This window comes from Corythoichthys intestinalis, chromosome 22, assembly GCF_030265065.1.
Source record: "Corythoichthys intestinalis isolate RoL2023-P3 chromosome 22, ASM3026506v1, whole genome shotgun sequence".
Taxonomy (NCBI): Eukaryota; Metazoa; Chordata; class Actinopteri; order Syngnathiformes; family Syngnathidae; genus Corythoichthys; species Corythoichthys intestinalis.
This window is the reverse complement of record NC_080416.1, coordinates 18782875-18803205: the sequence shown is the minus strand read 5'-3', so window position 1 is coordinate 18803205 and position 20331 is coordinate 18782875. Positions and strand designations below refer to the sequence as shown.

At 39.4% G+C, this 20331-nt stretch overlaps 2 protein-coding genes across 2 annotated transcripts in view; one reads left to right on the top strand and one right to left on the bottom strand.

The window, feature by feature from the left end:
- Window positions 1-1479: 1479 nt before the first annotated feature.
- rpl14 (ribosomal protein L14) lies at window positions 1480-6593 on the bottom strand. Its single transcript, XM_057828072.1, has 6 exons — window positions 6544-6593; window positions 5683-5784; window positions 5513-5607; window positions 3368-3467; window positions 3088-3141; window positions 1480-1667 (listed from the first exon to the last, which is right to left on the bottom strand). The coding sequence occupies exons 1-6, from the start codon at window positions 6544-6546 to the stop codon at window positions 1521-1523; spliced, it is 501 nt and encodes a 166-aa protein (XP_057684055.1). The 5' UTR covers window positions 6547-6593; the 3' UTR covers window positions 1480-1520.
- Window positions 6594-6710: 117 nt separating this feature from the next.
- The window catches only part of LOC130910242 (growth factor receptor-bound protein 10-like), a 104734-nt gene continuing 91113 nt past the window's right edge, over window positions 6711-20331 (top strand). The window contains exons 1-2 of the mRNA XM_057827351.1: window positions 6711-6857; window positions 6962-7096. The gene's annotated coding sequence lies outside the window, so the exon portion shown is untranslated. The remainder of the gene's footprint in view (window positions 6858-6961; window positions 7097-20331) is intronic.

Sequence of the window (20331 nt, the reverse complement as noted above, 5' to 3'; positions counted from 1 at the left end):
GATTGGTGAAAAGATGTCATCTTGTTTTGTAGGAATGAAATCCAGCACCCACTGTGGCCCTATGTGGAATAGTTTGGACACCACCAATTTATGTCCAGCTTGGATCTTTTACATCCATTCAAAAGCGAGATAATTTGCCGGATGACACAATATGACATTTGTCATAAGCATTATTAATGCTCATGGCAGTGTCATGTCATAATTATGATAGTCTTATGAGTTTTATGGCACCACTGTCAAATAAAGTGTTGCCAAATACTAATAGCTAGTAATTAATGAAACAACTGGAACAGTAACTAAAGATATTAGCACAGAACAAATGTTCATAGTTATTTGCATCTGTAGCGCTACAATGCATGCTAGGAGGTATGTTGGATGACAATAGTGTTGACAGCAGGTGGCAGCAGAGATTGACCGTCTCCCCCATGGGAGCAGTGATGGTCAAATCAATCTTTTTGAAGAAGTGATGGACATTCATGGTGGTTCATTTAATCTTAGGCTTATGATACCACTGTCAAATAACGTTTTACCGGTTAATATCTTTTGGTGTAAATATCCCATAATGCATTGGACAGCTACAGCTTTTACAGGTAGTCCAGTGCAGCTTAACTATGAACAAATGCCATTTTCGTGTCAAATTTGGTGGGTGGCAGCTTATAGCCAGGTGTGCCTTATACTCCAAAAATTACGGTACTTGGTCCACATTCAAACTCTGCACCAATCACTTTGGTCTTTAGTGAAGGTCAATTTGGATCGCAAAATTCAACACAAGGTAATTCAAGGCAAATTACATCATATTAAAATCAGTAAAAAAACCATTAAAACAAAATCAATTAGTAGAAATAAAAAACAGGGTGTTTTGAGGACCATTTAGATTTTATAGTCCATTGTTTGACTCATCGGTAGCCAGTGTAGTGATTTCATGACTCATGTAATATGGCCCATTTTCCTTCAGTTAGTGAGGACTCTGGCAGCAGCATTCTGGATTTACTGCAGCATCCTGATTTTTTTCTTTCATTAAAACTTATAAATACCCTATTGAAATAATACAATCGGCTAAAAATGCATTGATAATCTTTTCTATGTTTTGTTTAGACAGGAGCCCTTTGTCTTTAGGGGATAGACTATAGAGGAAGATTTTTTGTGGTGAATTTAAGTTGAAGTTCAGGTATGAGTCAATAATTACACCGAGATTCCTGGCTTGTGGTTAAGCCCAACAAGTATGCCTAAAGTTAACAAAGCACTACTTTTGTGATGACCTTCTATTCCCTTAAACATAGTGCATTGGGACACAAAATTCCACAAGCTTGAATATGCCATTTCTGCATTGTATTAGTCGTGACATCAGTTCCATGCATCCAAACTACGTATAACTGCTATAGCTGAAAGTCGTAACGACAGACTAAATAATCAAAAGGTTCTTGTTGTAATCTGTATTAAAACAGCTCAATTTGAAGCATAGAATGAATCAGACAAAAGTGTGGGACCAACCAGAATGTTTATTTTGGAAAAAAATCTTTTCACTTCTTCGCGGGCTCTTTCTGGGGCTTCTTAGCCGCTTTTTGAGGCTTCTTCGTCTCTTTCTGGGGCTTCGGAGCCTCTTCTGTGGGCTTCTTCACTGCCGCTTTCTGGAGCTTCTTCACCTCACGATTGATGATCTTGTTCCTCTGTACAAAGAAAATTGAAAATTACCATCATACGTCACTAATTTGCTGCCATTGACGACATTTAAACTGAGTGAAATTTGTTGAAGTCGCTACACCACTTTTATATGGACTGAACGCCTTCAACCCAAAAGCTTTTGGCATAATTGCCACTTCATTACAACTTGGTCAAGTTCTCAAATTTCAGCATACAGTTACCCATCAAGCTATCCCTACAGCCCCCATTTTAACTCATTCACTCCCAGCCATTTTCACCAGAGCAAGGCCCTTCGCTCCCGGCCGTTTTTCTGGATTTTGACTGATTTGCATGGCCCACAGAAAATTCTGTTCTATTGCTATATAAACATGGAACCCACCAAAAGAAAGATTACCCTCTTCTTTCAGCAGGAAAAAAAAGTTATCTTTTTCCGTTCTTTAGAAACTAGCATTAGAAAATAGCTTAGTTTGAGCAATTTTCCAATTTCTGATGAAAAAAACGGAGAAAATGAGCTTTTTGTAAACGCATACATTTCAAACATAACTGACTTTAACACAGCTATTTTTTGCATTAGTTATATCCCAAACATCTGAAATGTTTTCCTTTAACAAAATATAACAAGACAAATAGAGCTTTTGATAGCTAAGTAACAATTTGTTTACACATGACTACTGAGAGATGACGCCTGTTATCGCTGAGATAATACCGTTGTCGCCGCGTCTGCCGTGTAAACTTTTCCCTCATTTTTGTCTGTCTCACAAAGACAGATCACTTTTGAATCTCTGCGGGGTCTGCTTGGCGAGCCCACTGCAAGTTCGTCTCAGTCATTTTGCTCCGTCGTCCAGCGCCTGGCATTCCACTCGTCCTCTCGGTTGTTTTGTTCGGTCGTCCGCCGCCTGGCATACTGCTGCCAGCACTCCGACCATGCTGCCCGGCCTTTCATTGCTGTTGAATCGGGTTGCAGATCTTCACAAAATGCGCCACTGCCCTCCAGTGGTCAGTTTTATTGCTTTAAAATGGGTTTGGAACCTTGTTTTTTGTTTCTCAGATCGCAAGCTATAGATTCTTCTTGTTAAAAAAACAAAACAAAAAAAAAAAAACGCAAAAGACGTATAAATACGTTTTTGGGACAATGAAGCATTTAAAAATAGAACACATTTACACGTTTCTGGGAGCAAATGAGGTAATAACGATAATGGGGGGAAAAAATCTTCAAAACTGCTACTGCTAAAAAAACCAAAACAAAAAAACTTTTCATTGGCCCACAACACATTTCATACATGATCCATAAAGGTTAAATAAGGGCAACTGGATTTTCTTCTCTTTATTTGTCCATTTCCCATTGACTTCAGTGGATTACTATATCCCAGAAGACTGAAAATCTACACAATTTCTACGTGTCTAAGAGATTGATTTTTGAAAGCAATGCGAAACTCTTTCACTTACCATCCTCTTGGCTTTCATCACCTTGTAGCGGTCAAAGTCTGACATTTTAGCCCTCTGTAAGAACAAAGACAAAAAACCAGTCAAATGCAGTCCACATCTTAAGAATACTTGTGATTACAGTAAAGGTTACATAGATAACGACAGTTTTGCACAGCGTTTATCAACTAGTTAGCCAAACTGAATGAGTGACTTTAGTCACTTGATGAAAACGTTCATCAAATGTCTTAATAGCGTTAGAAAATTCAACCGAAATTTCAATAAACCTTCCAAACAATTATACCTTTTCTCTGGCCTCGATTTTCTTTGCCCAGCTGCTCTGTGCCCACTTCTCGTTGACACCAGCCTTCTCCCAGGCTCTCCTCACAAACTTCTGACGAGCACTGTGACAACACAGAAAGACGAAGCGGCGTTAACGGCGACGCCAACTTACAGATGATGTCATGTTTACAGATATTATGTTCACCAGAGGTGGCAATCTTGGGGCACCTCACGATTCGATTACGATTTAGAGGCTCCGATTCGATTATTGATGTACCCCACACTTTTAATGTTTTGTAAATAATTCCAAAATTGTTCAAAAATCCTCTCAGGCTAAACCAAACTAATATTTCAGTATCAAGTTAACAGTTAAAAACCGTAAATAAAATAATTAAGTCCCCATTCTGGATCAGCAGCTTTAAACCACATTCAATTAATTTAATGTTGTGAATCAACCGTTAAAGTTGTTAAAATTGCTCCTGTTATTCCATAATTTCCCTTGTCTACTTTTGACATGTCAAAGTTTTTAAACTGTTTCACCATTTAGAGATAGATTCAAGTCAAGATTTTGCCGATTTAGGGAGTATTTTGGATAAAAAGTTCATTAGGTTCGCTACAACAGAGCCTTCTAGAGAAGTCTACTGCTTCAAGATGGCTGTTTACTAACAACGGCAAGTCTGTGATTTCGCATATAGTTCTCTATACACGTTCTAACACTGCTGTCTGTCATTTCGCATCTAGTTCTACATATATGTGTTATCTACCGTAGCCGTATGTGGGCGTATGTTTGTAGCAACTAGCTCCTGGGCGTCGCTTGTCGCAGCTGTCTGACACAGTCAGGTATTGTTTTTTTATCTAGCGGACTGGGTTCAACATGATATCTACTCTCGGTCCCTTCCTCATTGCATCCAGAAGACCGCGCTGTTTTAGTTCCGCTTTACCTGGTATAATTCAATAATCGTTATTTGGATGTTTGTGTATCGTTCTAGAATCTTCCACGGCTGAATCACGAATAAACTAAGATTCGGAAATTTCACACGCCTCTAATGTTCACGCACTTAAACAGCATATTCCTAAAACGGAAATATTGGCTGAATGTGAACTTGGCCATGGTCTGGTTAGGTCTTCATCCCCAGCATAAAGATGTGTGTGCGAAAGCAGGCAGTGTACGGGCGCATTAAGAGAAGGTGTGCCTAGTAAAGACTGAAGGAGAGTACTACAGTAGTCAGTAGGCCTGAAGGATATTGGAAAAAACTATTGCTGCGATTTTTGGGGGGTTTGCAATATATTGCGATATTATATTGCGATATTACATTTTATTTTATTATTTTTTTTTTAAAAGAAATTTTCACTTGATGACCTGAATAGCTGTTTGGAAAGACTTTGGATGACTCACCATCACCACAGATTACAGTGATCCCTAGTTTTTCGCGGTTAATGGGGGACCAGAACCCGCCGCGAAAAGTGGAAAAACCGCGAAGCAGAGCAAAATGTCAAAGTTATGATCAGTTTAAACATAACTGTCCAACCAAATAATTTTTGAACAAGAATAAAGTACTGTGGTAGATAAATGGTTGGCTTTATTAAATGCTTCTGTTTATCTACCTTAGCTGTGACCGTTGGAGTGACATGTAGAAATTTCAAACTCATGATCACTTCTGGCATTTATTGAGCAAGATACTGAACCCCACGTTGCTCCTGGTGCTGCGTCACCAGTAGGTGGATGGTGAGCTAGAGTAAAGCGCTTTGAGCACTTTGAAAGGTGGAAAAGCGCTATCTAAGTATAACACCATTTACCATATGTCTCCAACGTCTCCACACGCTCACACATTCATTCCAGAGTGGCTTCCTTGCAGGAACTGTTTAACAAGTTAAACGATGATTGACAGATGCCAGTGTGAAGTCTGCTTCTTTGGCCAGATCAAAGCCACAGTTAACTTTAATAAGCAAGTGCTGCAGTGACAGGAACAAAGGGCTGGGAGAGGGAGGGTGTGAGGTTGTGCGCAGAGTAGAAAGCAAGGCGTATATGGATTAAGAAAAAAAAAAACTATCGCACGTGCTTGCGATAGGACTCTCGCGCACACGCACATCACGATGGCAATCGTTCAGGCTTAGTAGTCGCCAAAACGGCAACTGGGGCCTGTCATGGAACCCTGCTCAATCTCACCTGTGAGGCACTTTGATGACGTAGTCTGTGAGCTGCATGCACTTGAAGGGCATGGCCTGCCTCTTCACGCCTGTGCAGGGACCATCAATAAGAGCCTGCAAATATGACAAACAATGATCTTGTGTCCACCACACAAAAAGATCACCATATTTACTTCTGTAAACACTCACCCTATTTTGATCAATGACGTCAACGATGGCCACCAGCTTGCCAGCGTAAGGCCCAAAAGAGACATACGCGACGCGGCCGATCTCGACGAAGCGCTTGTAGACCTGACAAGACAATTGAAAAATCACATACATTAGGAACATTGCCACATCTGCATTATAGTGTGCAAACTCTCTTAAGACTAGAATAGAGTTGAGATTTGTCAAGCTAGTACGTTTTTTTATTTTTAGATATAGCTTTCAAGACAAAAATTACGTCAGTCATATAAGTGTAGCCTGTAAGAGGAGTGAAGTGAGCTATAGTCTGTATATACCAGTAACAACCAGTAAAGCATGATCAGCGTTACTGTACACTATGCAGCAGATCACAAAGAAATCAAATAAGTTACTTGACAAAACATATGCAAATGAAATAAGATCTAGTTTAATCTTTCGGCAAGATGTCATGACAAAATTATTAAATCCAGAATCTCGTTCAGAGTATTGGACCGCTAGAACACATGTAGCAATTCTAAACACCCGGTGTAAAAGTCATGTTATGACCGTCTAATTTTCCACACAAAAAAAAAACGTGTTACATTCGTACATCGTTTGGTGACGGTTCAGTTTTTAGAGTTGAAAACCCCTTAGCTTAGCAGGCGTGCTCACGAATCCGTCTACCGCCTGGACCACGTTGCGATTGGGAGGCGACATTTTACATACAAGTATTAATGTCAAATAAACAGTCACGCTAGCGTCAAATACTCATAGGAAATGTTTATTGGTGTATTTGCGCTTTCAGAAAGCCATTCATGTAGTAGCTAGACTGCATACGAAACAAATAACGTCGAAGTGAAAATGTTAGCTTGGTCGCAGCAGACCTACCATGATGGCAGCCTCGGAACAGAAAGAACGACATGACTTCCGGCAGGAGAAAACATCACTTCCGTTTAGCTGACGCGCATGCGCAATAAGTATTTTACTATTCTCACAGTTAGAAAAACGTACTCGCCACAGTGCAAATTTGACATAAAATGTATTTGAGCGCTCGAGTTAAAGAGGTGTAATATTTTTTTTTATTTAAATATGAAATTTTATATGACTTTATTAGAAGGAATCATTACATTCTCTCTTTTTGTCGAGCTTCCGGTTATGGCTATCACGGAGTCAAGCTTGGAGGATTTCTTTCATTTTGGGAGGTGATTTATTTATCCTTTTTTCCCCGTAATTGAATGAATACTTTAATTAGAGTGTGTTTACACTCTTGTAACAATACCGTAACATTACTTTTTTGCATTCACAGATAGAACACAAGATGGCAGCATCTCTTAACTTCAAGATTATATTGGCGTCATAAAATTTCAACTAGTTCTCCATTCACTCTTCAGCTGTACTTTTACACGAGGCTGCCTTTTAGATTACCAACATGAAACTTAATGTAAGTATGCACAGAAACGTAAGATTTCATATCAATTTTAATTCCATTATATATGGCGGAAAACGCAGACAAGACTGAAAAAGCAGTTTCTGCTCTTGCACTCCTCTTTAAAAAAAAAACTGCTGTATTGTAAGCCAAAACAACTGTTGTGTTTGATAGAACAATATGTCTATATGCTGCCATAGCAGATTCATGGCAAATGAAGCCCCCGAACTATTTTTAATTTGTCCTTTTTATCCTGAAAACCCCTGTTTACAGACGTCGCCCAACCGCTTTTGTTTCAACCCAGCCATAAAACTAAGGCGATTAATGATATTTATTATTCAAAATGTCTGTCGTTTTTAGCTTAGAATCATTAATTCTATATACGTGTGTATGCCCACTTTATTAGGTACACCTGTCCAACTGCTTGTTAACACTTTATTTCTAATCAGCCAATCACATGGCGGCAACTCAGTGCATTTAGGCATGTAGACATGGTTTAAGACAATCTTCTTTAGTTCAAACCGAGCATCAGTATGGGGAAGAAAGGTGATTTGAGTGACTTTGAACGTGGCATGGTTGTTTGTGCCAGAAGGGCTGGTCTGACTATTTCAGAAACAGCTGATCTCCTGGGATTTTCACGCACAACCATCTCTAGGGTTTACAGAGAATGGTCCGAAAAAGAAAAAATATCCAGTGAGCGGCAGTTCTGTGGGCGGAAATGCCTTGTTGATGCCAGAGGTCAGAGGAGAATGGCCAGACTGGTTCGAGCTGATAGAAAGACAACAGTGACTCAAATAACCACCCATTACAACCAAGGAAGGCAGAAGAGCATCTCTGAATGCACAGTACGTCGAACTTTGAGGCAGATGGGCTACAGCAACAGAAGACCACGCCGGGTGCCACTCCTTTCAGCTAAGAACAGGAAACTGAGGCTACAATTTGCACAAGCTCATCGAAATTGGACAATAGAAGATTGGAAAAACGTTGCCTGGTCTGATGAGTCTCGATTTCTGCCACGACATTCGGATGGTAGGGTCAGAATTTGGCGTCAACAACATGAAACCGTGGATCCATCCTGCCTTGTATCAACTGTTCAGGCTGGTCGTGGTGGTGTAATGGTGGGAATATTTTATTGGCACTCTTTGGGCCCCTTGGTACCGATTGAGCATCGTTAGAACGCCACAGCCTACCTGAGTATTGTTGCTGACCATGTCCATCCCTTTATGACCACAATGTACCCAACTTCTGATGGCTACTTTCAGCGGGATAATGCGCCATGTCATAAAGCTGGAATTATCTCAGACTGGTTTCTTGAACATGACAATGAGTTCACTGTACTCAAATGGCCTCCACAGTCACCAGATCTCAATCCAATAGAGCATCTTTGGGATGTGGTGGAACGGGGGATTTTCTATCATGGATGTGCAGCCGACAAATCTGCACCAACTGTGTGATGCCATCATGTCAATATGGACCAAACTCTCTGAGGAATGCTTCCAGCACCTTGTTGAATCTATGCCACAAGAATTGAGGCAGTTCTGAACGCAAAAGGGGGTCCAACCAGTTACTAGCATGGTGTACCTAATAAAGTGGCCGGGGAGTGTATATTTATATGTATATACATATTTTTAAAACGCACACCTTTGCAAACAATTATGAAAAGTTGAACTAGTAAGTTGAACTAGTAAGAAACTATGAGGAGCGTGAAGCTATCAAAACTAGAAACTGCAATTTCTGGAGAAATTACAATGGGGCTTTGCTGTGGTAGATACAGATTTATCAAGTCACTTTCTGTTGATTTGGGGACATTTCGCTGACACGTCCTGTTGATTTCAGGTCACTTCCTCTTGATTTGGGGACATTTCTGGGACACGTATTGTTGATATCAGGTCACTTCCTGTTGATTTGGGGACATTTCGGGGACACATTCTGTTGATATCAGGTCAATTCCTGTTACTTTAGGGACATTTGGGAGACATGTCCTGTTGATATCTATTTGGGGAACACGTCTTGTTGATGTCAGGTCACTTCCTGTTGATTTGGGAACATTTCGGGGACACCTTCTGTTGATATCAGGTAACTTCCCGTTAATTTAGGGACATTTGAGGGACAAGTCCTGCTGATTTCAGGTCAATTCCTGTTAATTTGGGGACATTTCGATGACACGTCCTCTTGATTTCAGGTCACTTCCTCTTGATTTGGTGACATTTCTGGGACACGTTCTCTTGATATCAGGTCACTTCCTGTTGATTTGGGGACATTTCGGGGATACATCCTGTTGATATCAGGTCATTTCCTGTTATTTTAGGGACATTTGGGGGACATGTCCTGTTGATATCCACTTGGGGAACACGTCTTGTTGATATCAGGTCACTTCCTGTTGATTTGGGAACATTTCGGGGACACCTTCTGTTGACATCAGGTAACTTCCCGTTAATTTAGGGACATTTGAGGGACAAGTCCTGCTGATTTCAGGTCAATTCCTGTTAATTTGGGGACATTTCGATGACACGTCCTGTTGATTTCAGGTCACTTCCTCTTGATTTGGGGACATTTCTGGGACACGTTCTCTTGATATCAGGTCACTTCCTGTTGATTTGGGGACATTTCGGGGACACATCCTGTTGATATCAGGTCATTTCCTGTTACTTTAGGGACATTTGGTGGACAAGTCCTGCTGATATCAGGCCACTTCCTGTTGATTTGGGGACATTTTGGGGACACGTCCTGATGATATCAGGTCACAAAATGACAATGGGCTGTAATGGTAAATAGTCAAAATTCACAAGAACCTATGTTTTTCTGCCATCGAAAATGAATGGGAAATTTGGACGTACATGGCTTAGAAATGAATTGGACAGTTTTGGGCAAATTTGGGGGGAACCGTACATTTTTGCCAGATTCTGTATGCAACTTTTATGCCCCTTACCGTCCTGGAATTTGGTCAAAAACTGTAGGACAAGTAGCATTTTGGAAAAAAAAAAGTTTTTTAAAAAATCCACATTTACTGATGAATGGAAAATTTGGGGGAGTCATTCGGAAAATTCCCTGCGTCGCGCGAAAATTCCGGTCATTTTGATATTTGAATGGTGATGGTTGGTCAAACTATTTAGACTGGGAGGCGCACAGAAGACACGCCATTGCAAAAAAAAAGAATTTTACTATCTGGGCCTTTGCCTTGCAAAGCCCCATCTAAATATGCAAAGCAGCTATCCAGAGGAACATATCCAATCCGATTTCTGGATTGATGTTCTGTCTCTTTTGCGGCATACCAACACTCGTTGACCCTCACATTCAAACCTATGGAATAGTTTAGATGTCTTCAATGAAGTTTAATTGCACCATAGACTGATAGCTATTACATTTTACATTTAGAATGAATGATACCAAGACGCATACATACAAGCAGTTTGGTATTTAATGATATGCACGCGGAGAACATGCAAACTCCACACATCAGGGCTAAAACTCGATACTGTGAGGCTGACATGCTAACCACTACGGCACCGTGCAGTGTATTGTGAGGATTTGTGGAAAACATGTTTTGGGCTCCCTTTTATGTTCTTCGGGTCGTATTTGTTTTGGAATTGCGTGGGAGGCCAGATCGAATGTATCCGGCCCACGGTCTCGCCACACCTATAACCTCTTCACCTTTGCTTGAAGTTGTGCTTGTGTACCTAATGAAGTGGCTGACGTGTGTTTAGCTACTTGTGCAGCGTGTTTATATTTTTACATTGCCAAGGTCTATGGAGGCCAACAAAATGGCATTCTTTTAGAAAGCGTTCCCGCCTGATGAGCGATGGGAAACGTGATTGCAGTTGAGCTTCGTTACAGACGCTTTGTCTAGCGTTTCCTGTGGCCCTTTCCCAAAAAAACATGTTTGTTCCCGGTTAGATATTTATGTAGCTAAGTGTTAGTGGTGAGGGAAATCCTGTCTGACCTTTCAGCCTGCCATGATGAGAACACAAGCACTTGGTGACGTCCAGGAGGTGGATGGTGATGGTTTAAAAAAAAAATAAAAAAATTTAGCACTTGTTGCATAACCCACATCGCTGATCTTTGTTTGAGCAGAGATCCAATGAACATACCTGGAACCTGCTTTGGAAAGACATTCAGGCGTGATTCAGAACACGCTAACGTGCGCGGATGATGAGTTACAATTGTGAACACACACATATACACACAGATGGTTGCAGTTAAGAGGGTAATATTTTAACAGAAACTGACACTGGTCTTTCATGTCTGGAAAATCTGAGTAATGCTTGTTTGACAAATGATCTCTGATGTAGTGTAAGCTTTGTTTAATCAAGCTATGATGCATTAAAACAAGCTTGTACTGTACATGGAACAGATGGGCCAGCGCATCTATCCTTAGTGTTCCCGGCCCTTTAAACTTAGTAGAGTCAAACAAACTGGGGTATATGTGAGCACTTTGAATAGGGTAGACAAGCAAGTCCAGAAAGATTTGTTTTGCGAGTGTTGTAAATATTTATTGTACTTTTGCATCATTGTGTATGAATGTTTGGATCTTAATTATGTAGCCAACTCTGTATGAATGCATTTAACTGAACTGAACTGTTTATTGAAATGTAAACAATTCTGTCATTATATAAGCATACAACAAAATCAGGGTCCACACCTCCAAACTGGCTTCAAGAAATAGTTTTATTCAACACAAACGCACACAATGTTTAATTGTAAAGGGATCACCAAATAATCCTTAAAAATACTTACAAAAAAGTAAATACAGAAAGTGTAAATCCAAAATAGCTGAAATATAAAAAATAGGGTCATTTTTTTAATAGGGTGCTATTTGGACATAACAGAGTAGACACTAACAGAAGGATATTTTGTGCTAAAGTTAGTCCTCAGCCTAGCTTTGCTAGCATAATTGCTAACATGATTTTAGATACTTGATGTTAAAGCTATAATTTTACAAATATACTTTTTGAAATGATTCAATTCATTAGTTTATTTGATATACTGTATAACTTTGACAGAGTGGATATGTTATGATCAACCACACTGAGGGGCACTTCGTAAAACTGCAAAATCTGATTTTTTATTTTATTTTTTATTTTGAATGACACCCACTGGGGACTAGGGCTCCAACTAAAGATTATTTTCATAATCGATTAATCAGACGATTAAACGATTAATCGCTTAATCGTATCAATGTCACTTTTTTTCAATTACCTTCTCATTTTAGCCTAAATTTGTTTTAGGCATGTTGTACGTAACAATGAAGACAAACTTGATGACAATTTGCTTCAAAAATAATATTTTATTACAGCTTACTGACTTGATTGTAGTCTATAACTGTATCGATAATCATATTTGTTGGCAACTAATTTATTAATTGATTTTAATCAATTAGCTGTTGCAGCTTTATTAAGAAGGAAGTTGAGACAGATACTGTTGTCCACTAGAGATGTTCTTTGTCTTCTGAAGAGAAGTATTATACAATTCTAATTAGATTTCCCTGTGCTTAAAAGAGCATGTGAAAATTTTAAGGCATGACTCAAGCAAATAGTGGAGGCTTGTTCCACACCTGGCACATTAAACCAACCCAAATATATTTTATAAAGTGTTGCTCCTGGAAAACAGTGCAAAGCAGCCACAGTCAATCGCACATCTTATATAATAGGTCCTGGGCTTAGTGTAGCTGTCATCCACTGAAATTGTTTAACAATGGAAGTGAAGGGTGAGAGATAACAGCATGGCCTCTACTGTGATAATAACAGTGTAAGATAGCTATATTTAGAGGCTCATTTTGCTTGGTGTGCATGTGCGTGTGCGTACTTGTAACGTTACTCATTTTGTGGGGACATAAATTGTTAACATGACGCTCCTGCCTTTGGGAGACAATGTATGGGTAATGATGGTTCAGGCACAAGAGCCACACACATACGTCAATGTGATGTCATTCAAAGATGTGTTTGTATGTGCAGCAACAAATACACAGTTACCTTAGATCAGGGGTGTCCAAACTTTTTGCATAGGGGGCCAGATTTTGTGTGGTAAAAATGTGGGGGGCCGACCTTGGCTAACGTCCTTTACGTAGAACAATCTAAGCAAATTTTAGCAAGCCATTCTGTGTGTTACATTTGCTTCATTATTTTTTTTTTAATTGATAATTTCAACAATCTCGCAACTAGCCATTGTGGCGTTCTCTTTTGACTCTCGGGCTCTTGCGAAATACTGCTGCTGTGAAATTAAACTAGCTTCAAGTTGCTTCAAATTTCTCGCTGCGTATCTTCCCTGTAATCTTTTCATACATGTCAGCATGTCTTGTTTGGTAATATCGTTCACATTGAACTCCTTAAAAACAGCTACTGTCTCTTTGCAAATGAGGAAGACACAGTTGCTGCATATTTTAGTGAAGAAATAGTCAAATTTCCACCTATCCTTGAAGCGTCGGCCGTTGCAGTCAACTTTTTTTTTTGTTGATTGTCGCCATTTTAAAAAATTGGAAGTAAAGGGTCACACACACACATGTTGCTTAGAGTGCTGCCGCCTTTTAGTGGGTAAATGAGGAGGAGCATTTAGTGTGTAAGCTACTTCATATGCTGGTAGCAGTATTGCTGACCAATTTATTAAGTCTGTGTGTGGGCAAGACGTTATTGATCTTATGACAGAAGCTGGGGGCCGGATGAAATTTGACCACGAGCCACATTTGGCCCCCGGGCCGCACTTTGGACAAACTTGGATAAACTTGCACGATGATCGAAGGCAAAAAAGTGTATAAATTAGTTTGAAATATGAGTCAGTGTTGGCACCAAATCTCTATGCTTCATAGTGGCATGGTTCATAGTTTGAATTTGATTGGTTGATTCTGAACACACCACATCCCAGTTTTTGGAGACATGTGAAACCATATCATTCCAGGTATTTATTTTTACTTTTGACAAAAAGTTTTTTGTCTTTTCCAATTGAGTTTTTCAGTTCATAGGCCACTTTAATGGTGGCAAACGTTTTGAATTGATTTACGGCATTTGAATATGGGGTTTTTTTAGGTTTTTATTTTCATTGGAACTGACCTTTATAAGAGTTCTTCTTTCAAACAACCATATAGCTAAACGAAATTATAGTCCATCCTTGTTGTAGTTTACATAACATGATAATGAAGGACATTTTAATGTTCATGTCACTTAAATTTTCTACATTAGAGAAAACCTTCCTTGGTTATACTTCTTTCAGTTCTACTTCTTACCCGCAAACTGCAGAAAAGAAAATCACAAAGAAGCTTTTGGATTATTACATATCCTGTTTTTATTGGCTCCTATCCAATCATGAGGAGATAAGCCCATCAACTTGGCCAAGTTGCCCTCAGGGTTATCAGCGCCATTGTTTACCCAACCCTGGTCAACACATGTTCTCAATTTATAGTCCCTGGACAGTGAAATACCTGAAATGGTCTTCATCTACATCAATAAAAGTGTTCTTTTCTATTCAACACTGTTCGATAAGCACCATCAGAGAGGCACAGAGGCAGGTACTTCAAGTTACTGTATATTTTTTTTTCAGGTATGATTTTTTTTGTGCTTCACAAACAAGCATTAGATGCCGATTACTAGTAACTCACTTAGCAACAAGCTGCAGTTTGAATTTAGTCAGGCTTCAAGCTGTAAATTGCCAATCCAAGTTGAAGTTTACAGTCAAACTCAACATAATACAAAGAGAATATTGAAAACAACTACCGTAATTTTCGGACCATAAGGCGCAGCTGACTATAAGCCGCTAACCACCAAATTTGACATGAAAATAGCATTTCTTCATTCAAGAAGTAATTATGAGCTGTTACATTGGACAAAAAAACGCGTCGTTGGAACCTTTTTGACATTTTCTATTCAAAATGCCCTTCGTACATGACTACAATGTTCATAATTCTACATACATTATGAGGCAATAACAAAATAGTAACACACAGACACTAACGAAACTAAGTTTAACCAGATTACTGGTCTGGAAAAATGAACACGTTAGATTGCTCGTTACTGAAAGAAAGTAATTAGATTACACTATCGCGTTACTTAGTAACATGTTAGTGACAACACTGAACATGAGTTCAGTTTATTTGATTTACCGCAATTTTCGGACTGTAAGGTGCACCTCACTATAAGACGCCACCCACCAAATTTGAAATGAAAATGGCATTTGTTCATAGATAAGCCACACTGGAATTATGGGATATTTACACCAAAAGATATTAACCGGTAAAGCTTTATCTGACAGTGACATCATAAGACTGTCTAAGACCAAATGAACCACATGAAGCTTTGAACCAATTGGCTGCTTCATGAAGCCTCATTTGGCCATCACTGCTCCCTTGGTGGAGACAGTCAACCTCTGCTGCCACCTGCTGTCAACACTATTGTCATACAAGATGCCTCCTAGCATGCATTGCAGTGCTACAGATGTAAATAACAATCAAAATTGATGTTCTGTGCTAAATATTTCTTCAGTTACTATTCCAGTTGTTTCATTAATTGCGAGCTTTGTATTTGGTAACACTTTATTTGACAGTAGTGCCATAAAACTGTCATAAGACCATCATAATTATGACATGACACTGTCATGAGCATTAATGAATACTTATGACAGATGTCATTACTCATTAGGCAAATTATCTCACTTTTGAATGGATGTAAAAGATCCGAGCTGGACATAAATGGCATTCGTGACATAATTTGTCGGATGATACTTAATGACATCTGTCATAAGCATTCATTAATGTCCATGATAGTGTCACGTCATAATTATGACTCTTATGGCAGTGTTATGACGCTGCCGTCAAGTAAAGATTTAACCATTAACCCAAATAAATCAACAAAAAAGCCGCACTGGACTATAAGCCGCAGGATTCAAAATGAGGGGGAAAAGTAGCAGTTTATAGTCCAAAAATTATGGTACAGAACTTTACTTTCAGAAAGTGTGTAATCTTAAATACACAACCAAAAACATCCAAGAAGGCTAACGAATAGTCTCAATGTTGCAGTGTTATAACGATATAAGCAATTGATATATGAACACAAATGCCAGAATGACACACGTAGACAGACAATATTGCAAATATTTATCCTCCGCCAAAATATAAGTAATATTACCAGGGGCGCCGTATAGGGGTCAAAAGTGAGACTGATTCTAAGGGCCCATGCCCTGATGGGGGCCCACAAAGAAAATTACAACATTACGTAATCGTTTGCAAATTTAAATATTAAACATTATCATTTTAACAGGAATAAAACGAAGGGTTTCGTTTTCTTGTTTTGTTTTTTGGCAAAAAATAAACACCCAGAGAACATGTAAAGCGCTTTGAGCGCCTTGAAAGGTGGAAAAAGCGCTATATAAGTATAACACCATTTACCATAGGTATTGCCAGCCCCCCCCCCCCCCCCCCCCCCCGTATTGTCATTAAATGGTTTGGTCCGCCCTTCCTTCAATCAGACCCGGAGCAGAGCGGTGCGCATTTACACCACTCAATGACTTGAAGTGCAAACGGTACTGCAGAAATGTTTTCAAAACAAAAATCGGGTTTTCAAAAGAGGAAAGAAAAGAAAGTAAAACTGGAGATGGGTAGAAAAGGCCAACAGGATGTGACAAAGTACTTCACAAAGGAAGGTTGGTGTCTTGTGTCAGTGTAGTGCTGAAAATTAACAGCTCACTCTGTAAGAAATACGGGATTTTCCCTGCCTCAATGAGCGACATGCACCTATTCAAAAACATGAATTCCAAATAATGACGGCATTTTTTGGTATCCTACAGATGTTGAAAGTTGGTGTGGAAATGTTCTTTTTTGAAATCGGCTTGAATCCAGTTCGTCAAGAATTTATTGAATTTAGTTTTTCATCAATTGATTTTAGTTTGTTAACAAGGGACCTCGCTTCGGAGCTGTAGCCTATAGTGGAGATCGCAAATTTCCAGATGAGGCTAAGAATACTCCATAATGAAATACTGTAATTGTTTGCTAGCTAGTGATTGCTCCACTTTTAGCTTACATTTAATCAGTACAGCAGGCAAATCCTTAGCAATCACTTCATACTAAAACAGTTGTATACTGTATACTGTAGTATAGTTAAGTTTAAACAAAACATTTATTCTAAGTCATTCATTTACATTGTAAAAGATGGCCTTCAGTACATTTCTTATAGATGATATCAGTCTATTCATTATTGCTCTATATGCTGTATGTTTACTTAAATATATTTTCATCTTAAATTAATGCAGAAAATGCACAAATTAGTGTGTAAAGATTCACCAGAATGCAGGAAATTATGTAGTTGATACTCTAAATGTGTGTGTGTGTCCCGGCACTGGTGGTGGGGCCCAAAGTGATATCTTTTCATGGGGCCCAAAATCCCTGGCAGCGCCAGTGAATATTACTGTAGTTGAAATAGTCAGTTTTGGAGCTCATTTTTGTGTATGTTACTGATGTCAAGGTACATTTTAAATAAAGCATTTTGAGTTATGTGCGTGGTCATAGAAAAAAATTAACTCATACGTCAAGGCACCACAGTATGACTTTAATAGTGCGTTTCATTTTTAGTTGTAGTTCGCAGTGCATGTAGATGCTGATGCAAGTTAAAACTTGCATTTAGTGCTGAGTTGGCATGTTTGCTTTATTTGCTGTGTGACAAAAAAAAAAAAAGAAACGCCACAGGAGCTGAGTTATATAGAGTATGTGGTGGTTACTGTGAATATTTTGTCCTAAAGGAGCTTACCAGAAAGCCAAGTGACAAAGTCCATTTGGGGAGTGGTTTAGCTGGATGAATGGGTCAAATAAAAGCACCAGCCAAGCGTTTAAAACCTCTGTGAAATACTGTTTACAGGGACTGTGGTACGGTAATAAAAATGTACATTTTATGGAAAGAAGTATTAACCTTTCAACCATTGTTGGACCCACTGGACCCAAATAATTGTTCATCTTGCCAAGACTATTTGGCTATTTCCACGCTTTGTGAAAAAAGCTTTGTGTGGAAAATCTTCAGCTCCCTGAAATCCCTCCTATCAAACACCTATAAAATGAACTACAAAAGAGATTGAAGCATAGCCAGACTCTATTGTTGAACATCATAACGGATCATCTAAAATATCTACTTGATTGGACAAAAATCTCCCACAATTGCACTCTAATATCTTGTAAAGTGTCTTCCCAGAAGAGTGGAAACTGTGGATGCAATAGCTCCACATTGTTTTTTTCTTTTAACTGCTACAGATGTCAATGTAGAAGTGTGACGCAGCATTTCAAATCTCTCCAGTTTGAGATCTGTGTGAAAACCCACAACTGCATTTGGCCGCATGTTGATCACGTGATCTAACACAAACCAGCCTACTGATGATTGCTTCTTGTGCATTAGCATGCTGTCTTGTTTAGCTTTACGCACCAGAATTGTTGGCACAGATGAATGAAAAATATCACTTTCCATCCATTTTGTCCTGACTTAGGTGGTGGGTGCCGATCCCAGCTGACTTTGGGCGTGAGGTGGTTTACACCAAGAACTGGTCGCCTACAGGCCACATGATATAGACAACCAACTATGGACACTTTTGCGTCTACTGACAAATTGGACTTCAATTACCCTACCCACCATGCATATTTTTGGAATCGGGGTGGAATCCAGATTACCCAGAGAAAACTCATCCAGCCATGCTCTAGCAAAACAAGCTACAGCAAAACACACAGTTAGGCTAGGTTCATACCGCAAGTCTTAAGGCAGAATTCCGATTTTTTTGTCATATCTGTTTTTTAGCGTGCTCGTTCATACTACCTTTGTTCATTGGGCCTGTTCAAGTATCCCGCATGCACACTAATTCGCAGTCCGAGATGCGCTGAGCAAACTGACCCACGTGTACAGGAGCATCAAAACAAATGCTGGCTCAACGCCATTCTAGGGTGATCATATTTTGATTTCCAAAAAGAGGACACAAATGACAGACATGTAGTGGTATTAAAAAGTATCACCGTTCTGCATAAAATGTGATCTGATCTTTGACAAAATCACACAGATGAAAAAACAGTATCTGCTTTAACTAAAACCACCCAAACATTTATAGGTTTTCATATTTTAATGAGGATAGTATGCAAACAATGACAGAAGGGGGGGGATAAGTTAGTGAACCATCACATTTAATATTTTGTGCCCCCCTTTGGCAGCAATAACTTCAACCAGACGCTTCCTGTAGCAGCAGATCAGTCTGGCACATCGATCAGGATTAATCTTGGCCCATTGTTCTCTACAAAACTGCTGTAGTTCAGTCATATTCCTGGGATGTCTGGCATGAATTACTGTCTTTAGGTCATACCACAGCATCTGAACTTTGACTTGGCCACTCCAGAACGTGTATTTTGTTCTTCAGGAACCATTCTGAAGTTGATTTACTTCTGTGTTTTGGAACATTGTCTTGTTGCAGCATCCATCCTCTTTTTAGCTTCAATTGTATGACAAACGGCCTCAGGTTTTCCTGCAAAACATCCTGATAATTTTTTTAATTCATTCTTCCTTTAATGATTGAACGTTGTCCAGGCCCTGAGGTAGCAAAACAGCCCCAAATCATGATGGTGTCATCTTTGGTGGACGGCCACTCCTTGGGAGAAAAGCAACAGTGCCAAACTCTCTCCATTTGTAGCCAACTTCTCTGACTGTCGATTGATGAACATCTTAACTTTTAGAGATGGTTTTGTATCCTTTCCCAGCTTTGTACAAATCAACAATCTTTGATCGCAGGTCAGACAGCTCTTTTGACCTAGCCATGATGCACATCAGACAATGCTTCTCATCAAGACAATTCTTACCAGGTGTGTGTTTTATAGTAGGCAGGGCAGCTTTAAACCACTCATCAGTGATTGGGGACACACCTGACTTAAATTGTTTGGTAAAAATTGGTTTCAATTGCTCTTTAAATCTCCTTAGGCAGAGGGTTCACTTACTTATTTTCCCCCTTTTGTCATTGTTTGCATGATTTCCTCATTAAAAATGAAAACCTTTAAATGTTTGGGTGGTTTTAGTTAAAGCAGACAGTTTTTACATCTGTGTGATTTTGACAAAGATCGGATCACATTTGATGGTGTTTTTATGCAGAAATGTGAGGAATTCCAAAAAGTTCAGATACTTTTTAGTACCACGGTATGTACCACTTGTACTCACTCGGGTGGTGGGAGCCGACCCCAGCTGACTTTGGATGTGAGGTGGTACACCCAGAACATGTCGCCAGCCAATTACAGGCCACATAAAGACAACCAACTATGGACA

Bases quoted from the DNA above. Each gene is read 5' to 3' on its own strand.
- rpl14 (XM_057828072.1), bottom strand. The intron at 3,142-3,367 runs GTATAATTGTTT...TTGTTCTTACAG, and splicing joins AAATCGAGGCCAGAGAAAAG to AGGGCTAAAATGTCAGACTT. The intron at 1,668-3,087 runs GTAAGTGAAAGA...TTCTTTGTACAG, and splicing joins TGATGAAAGCCAAGAGGATG to AGGAACAAGATCATCAATCG.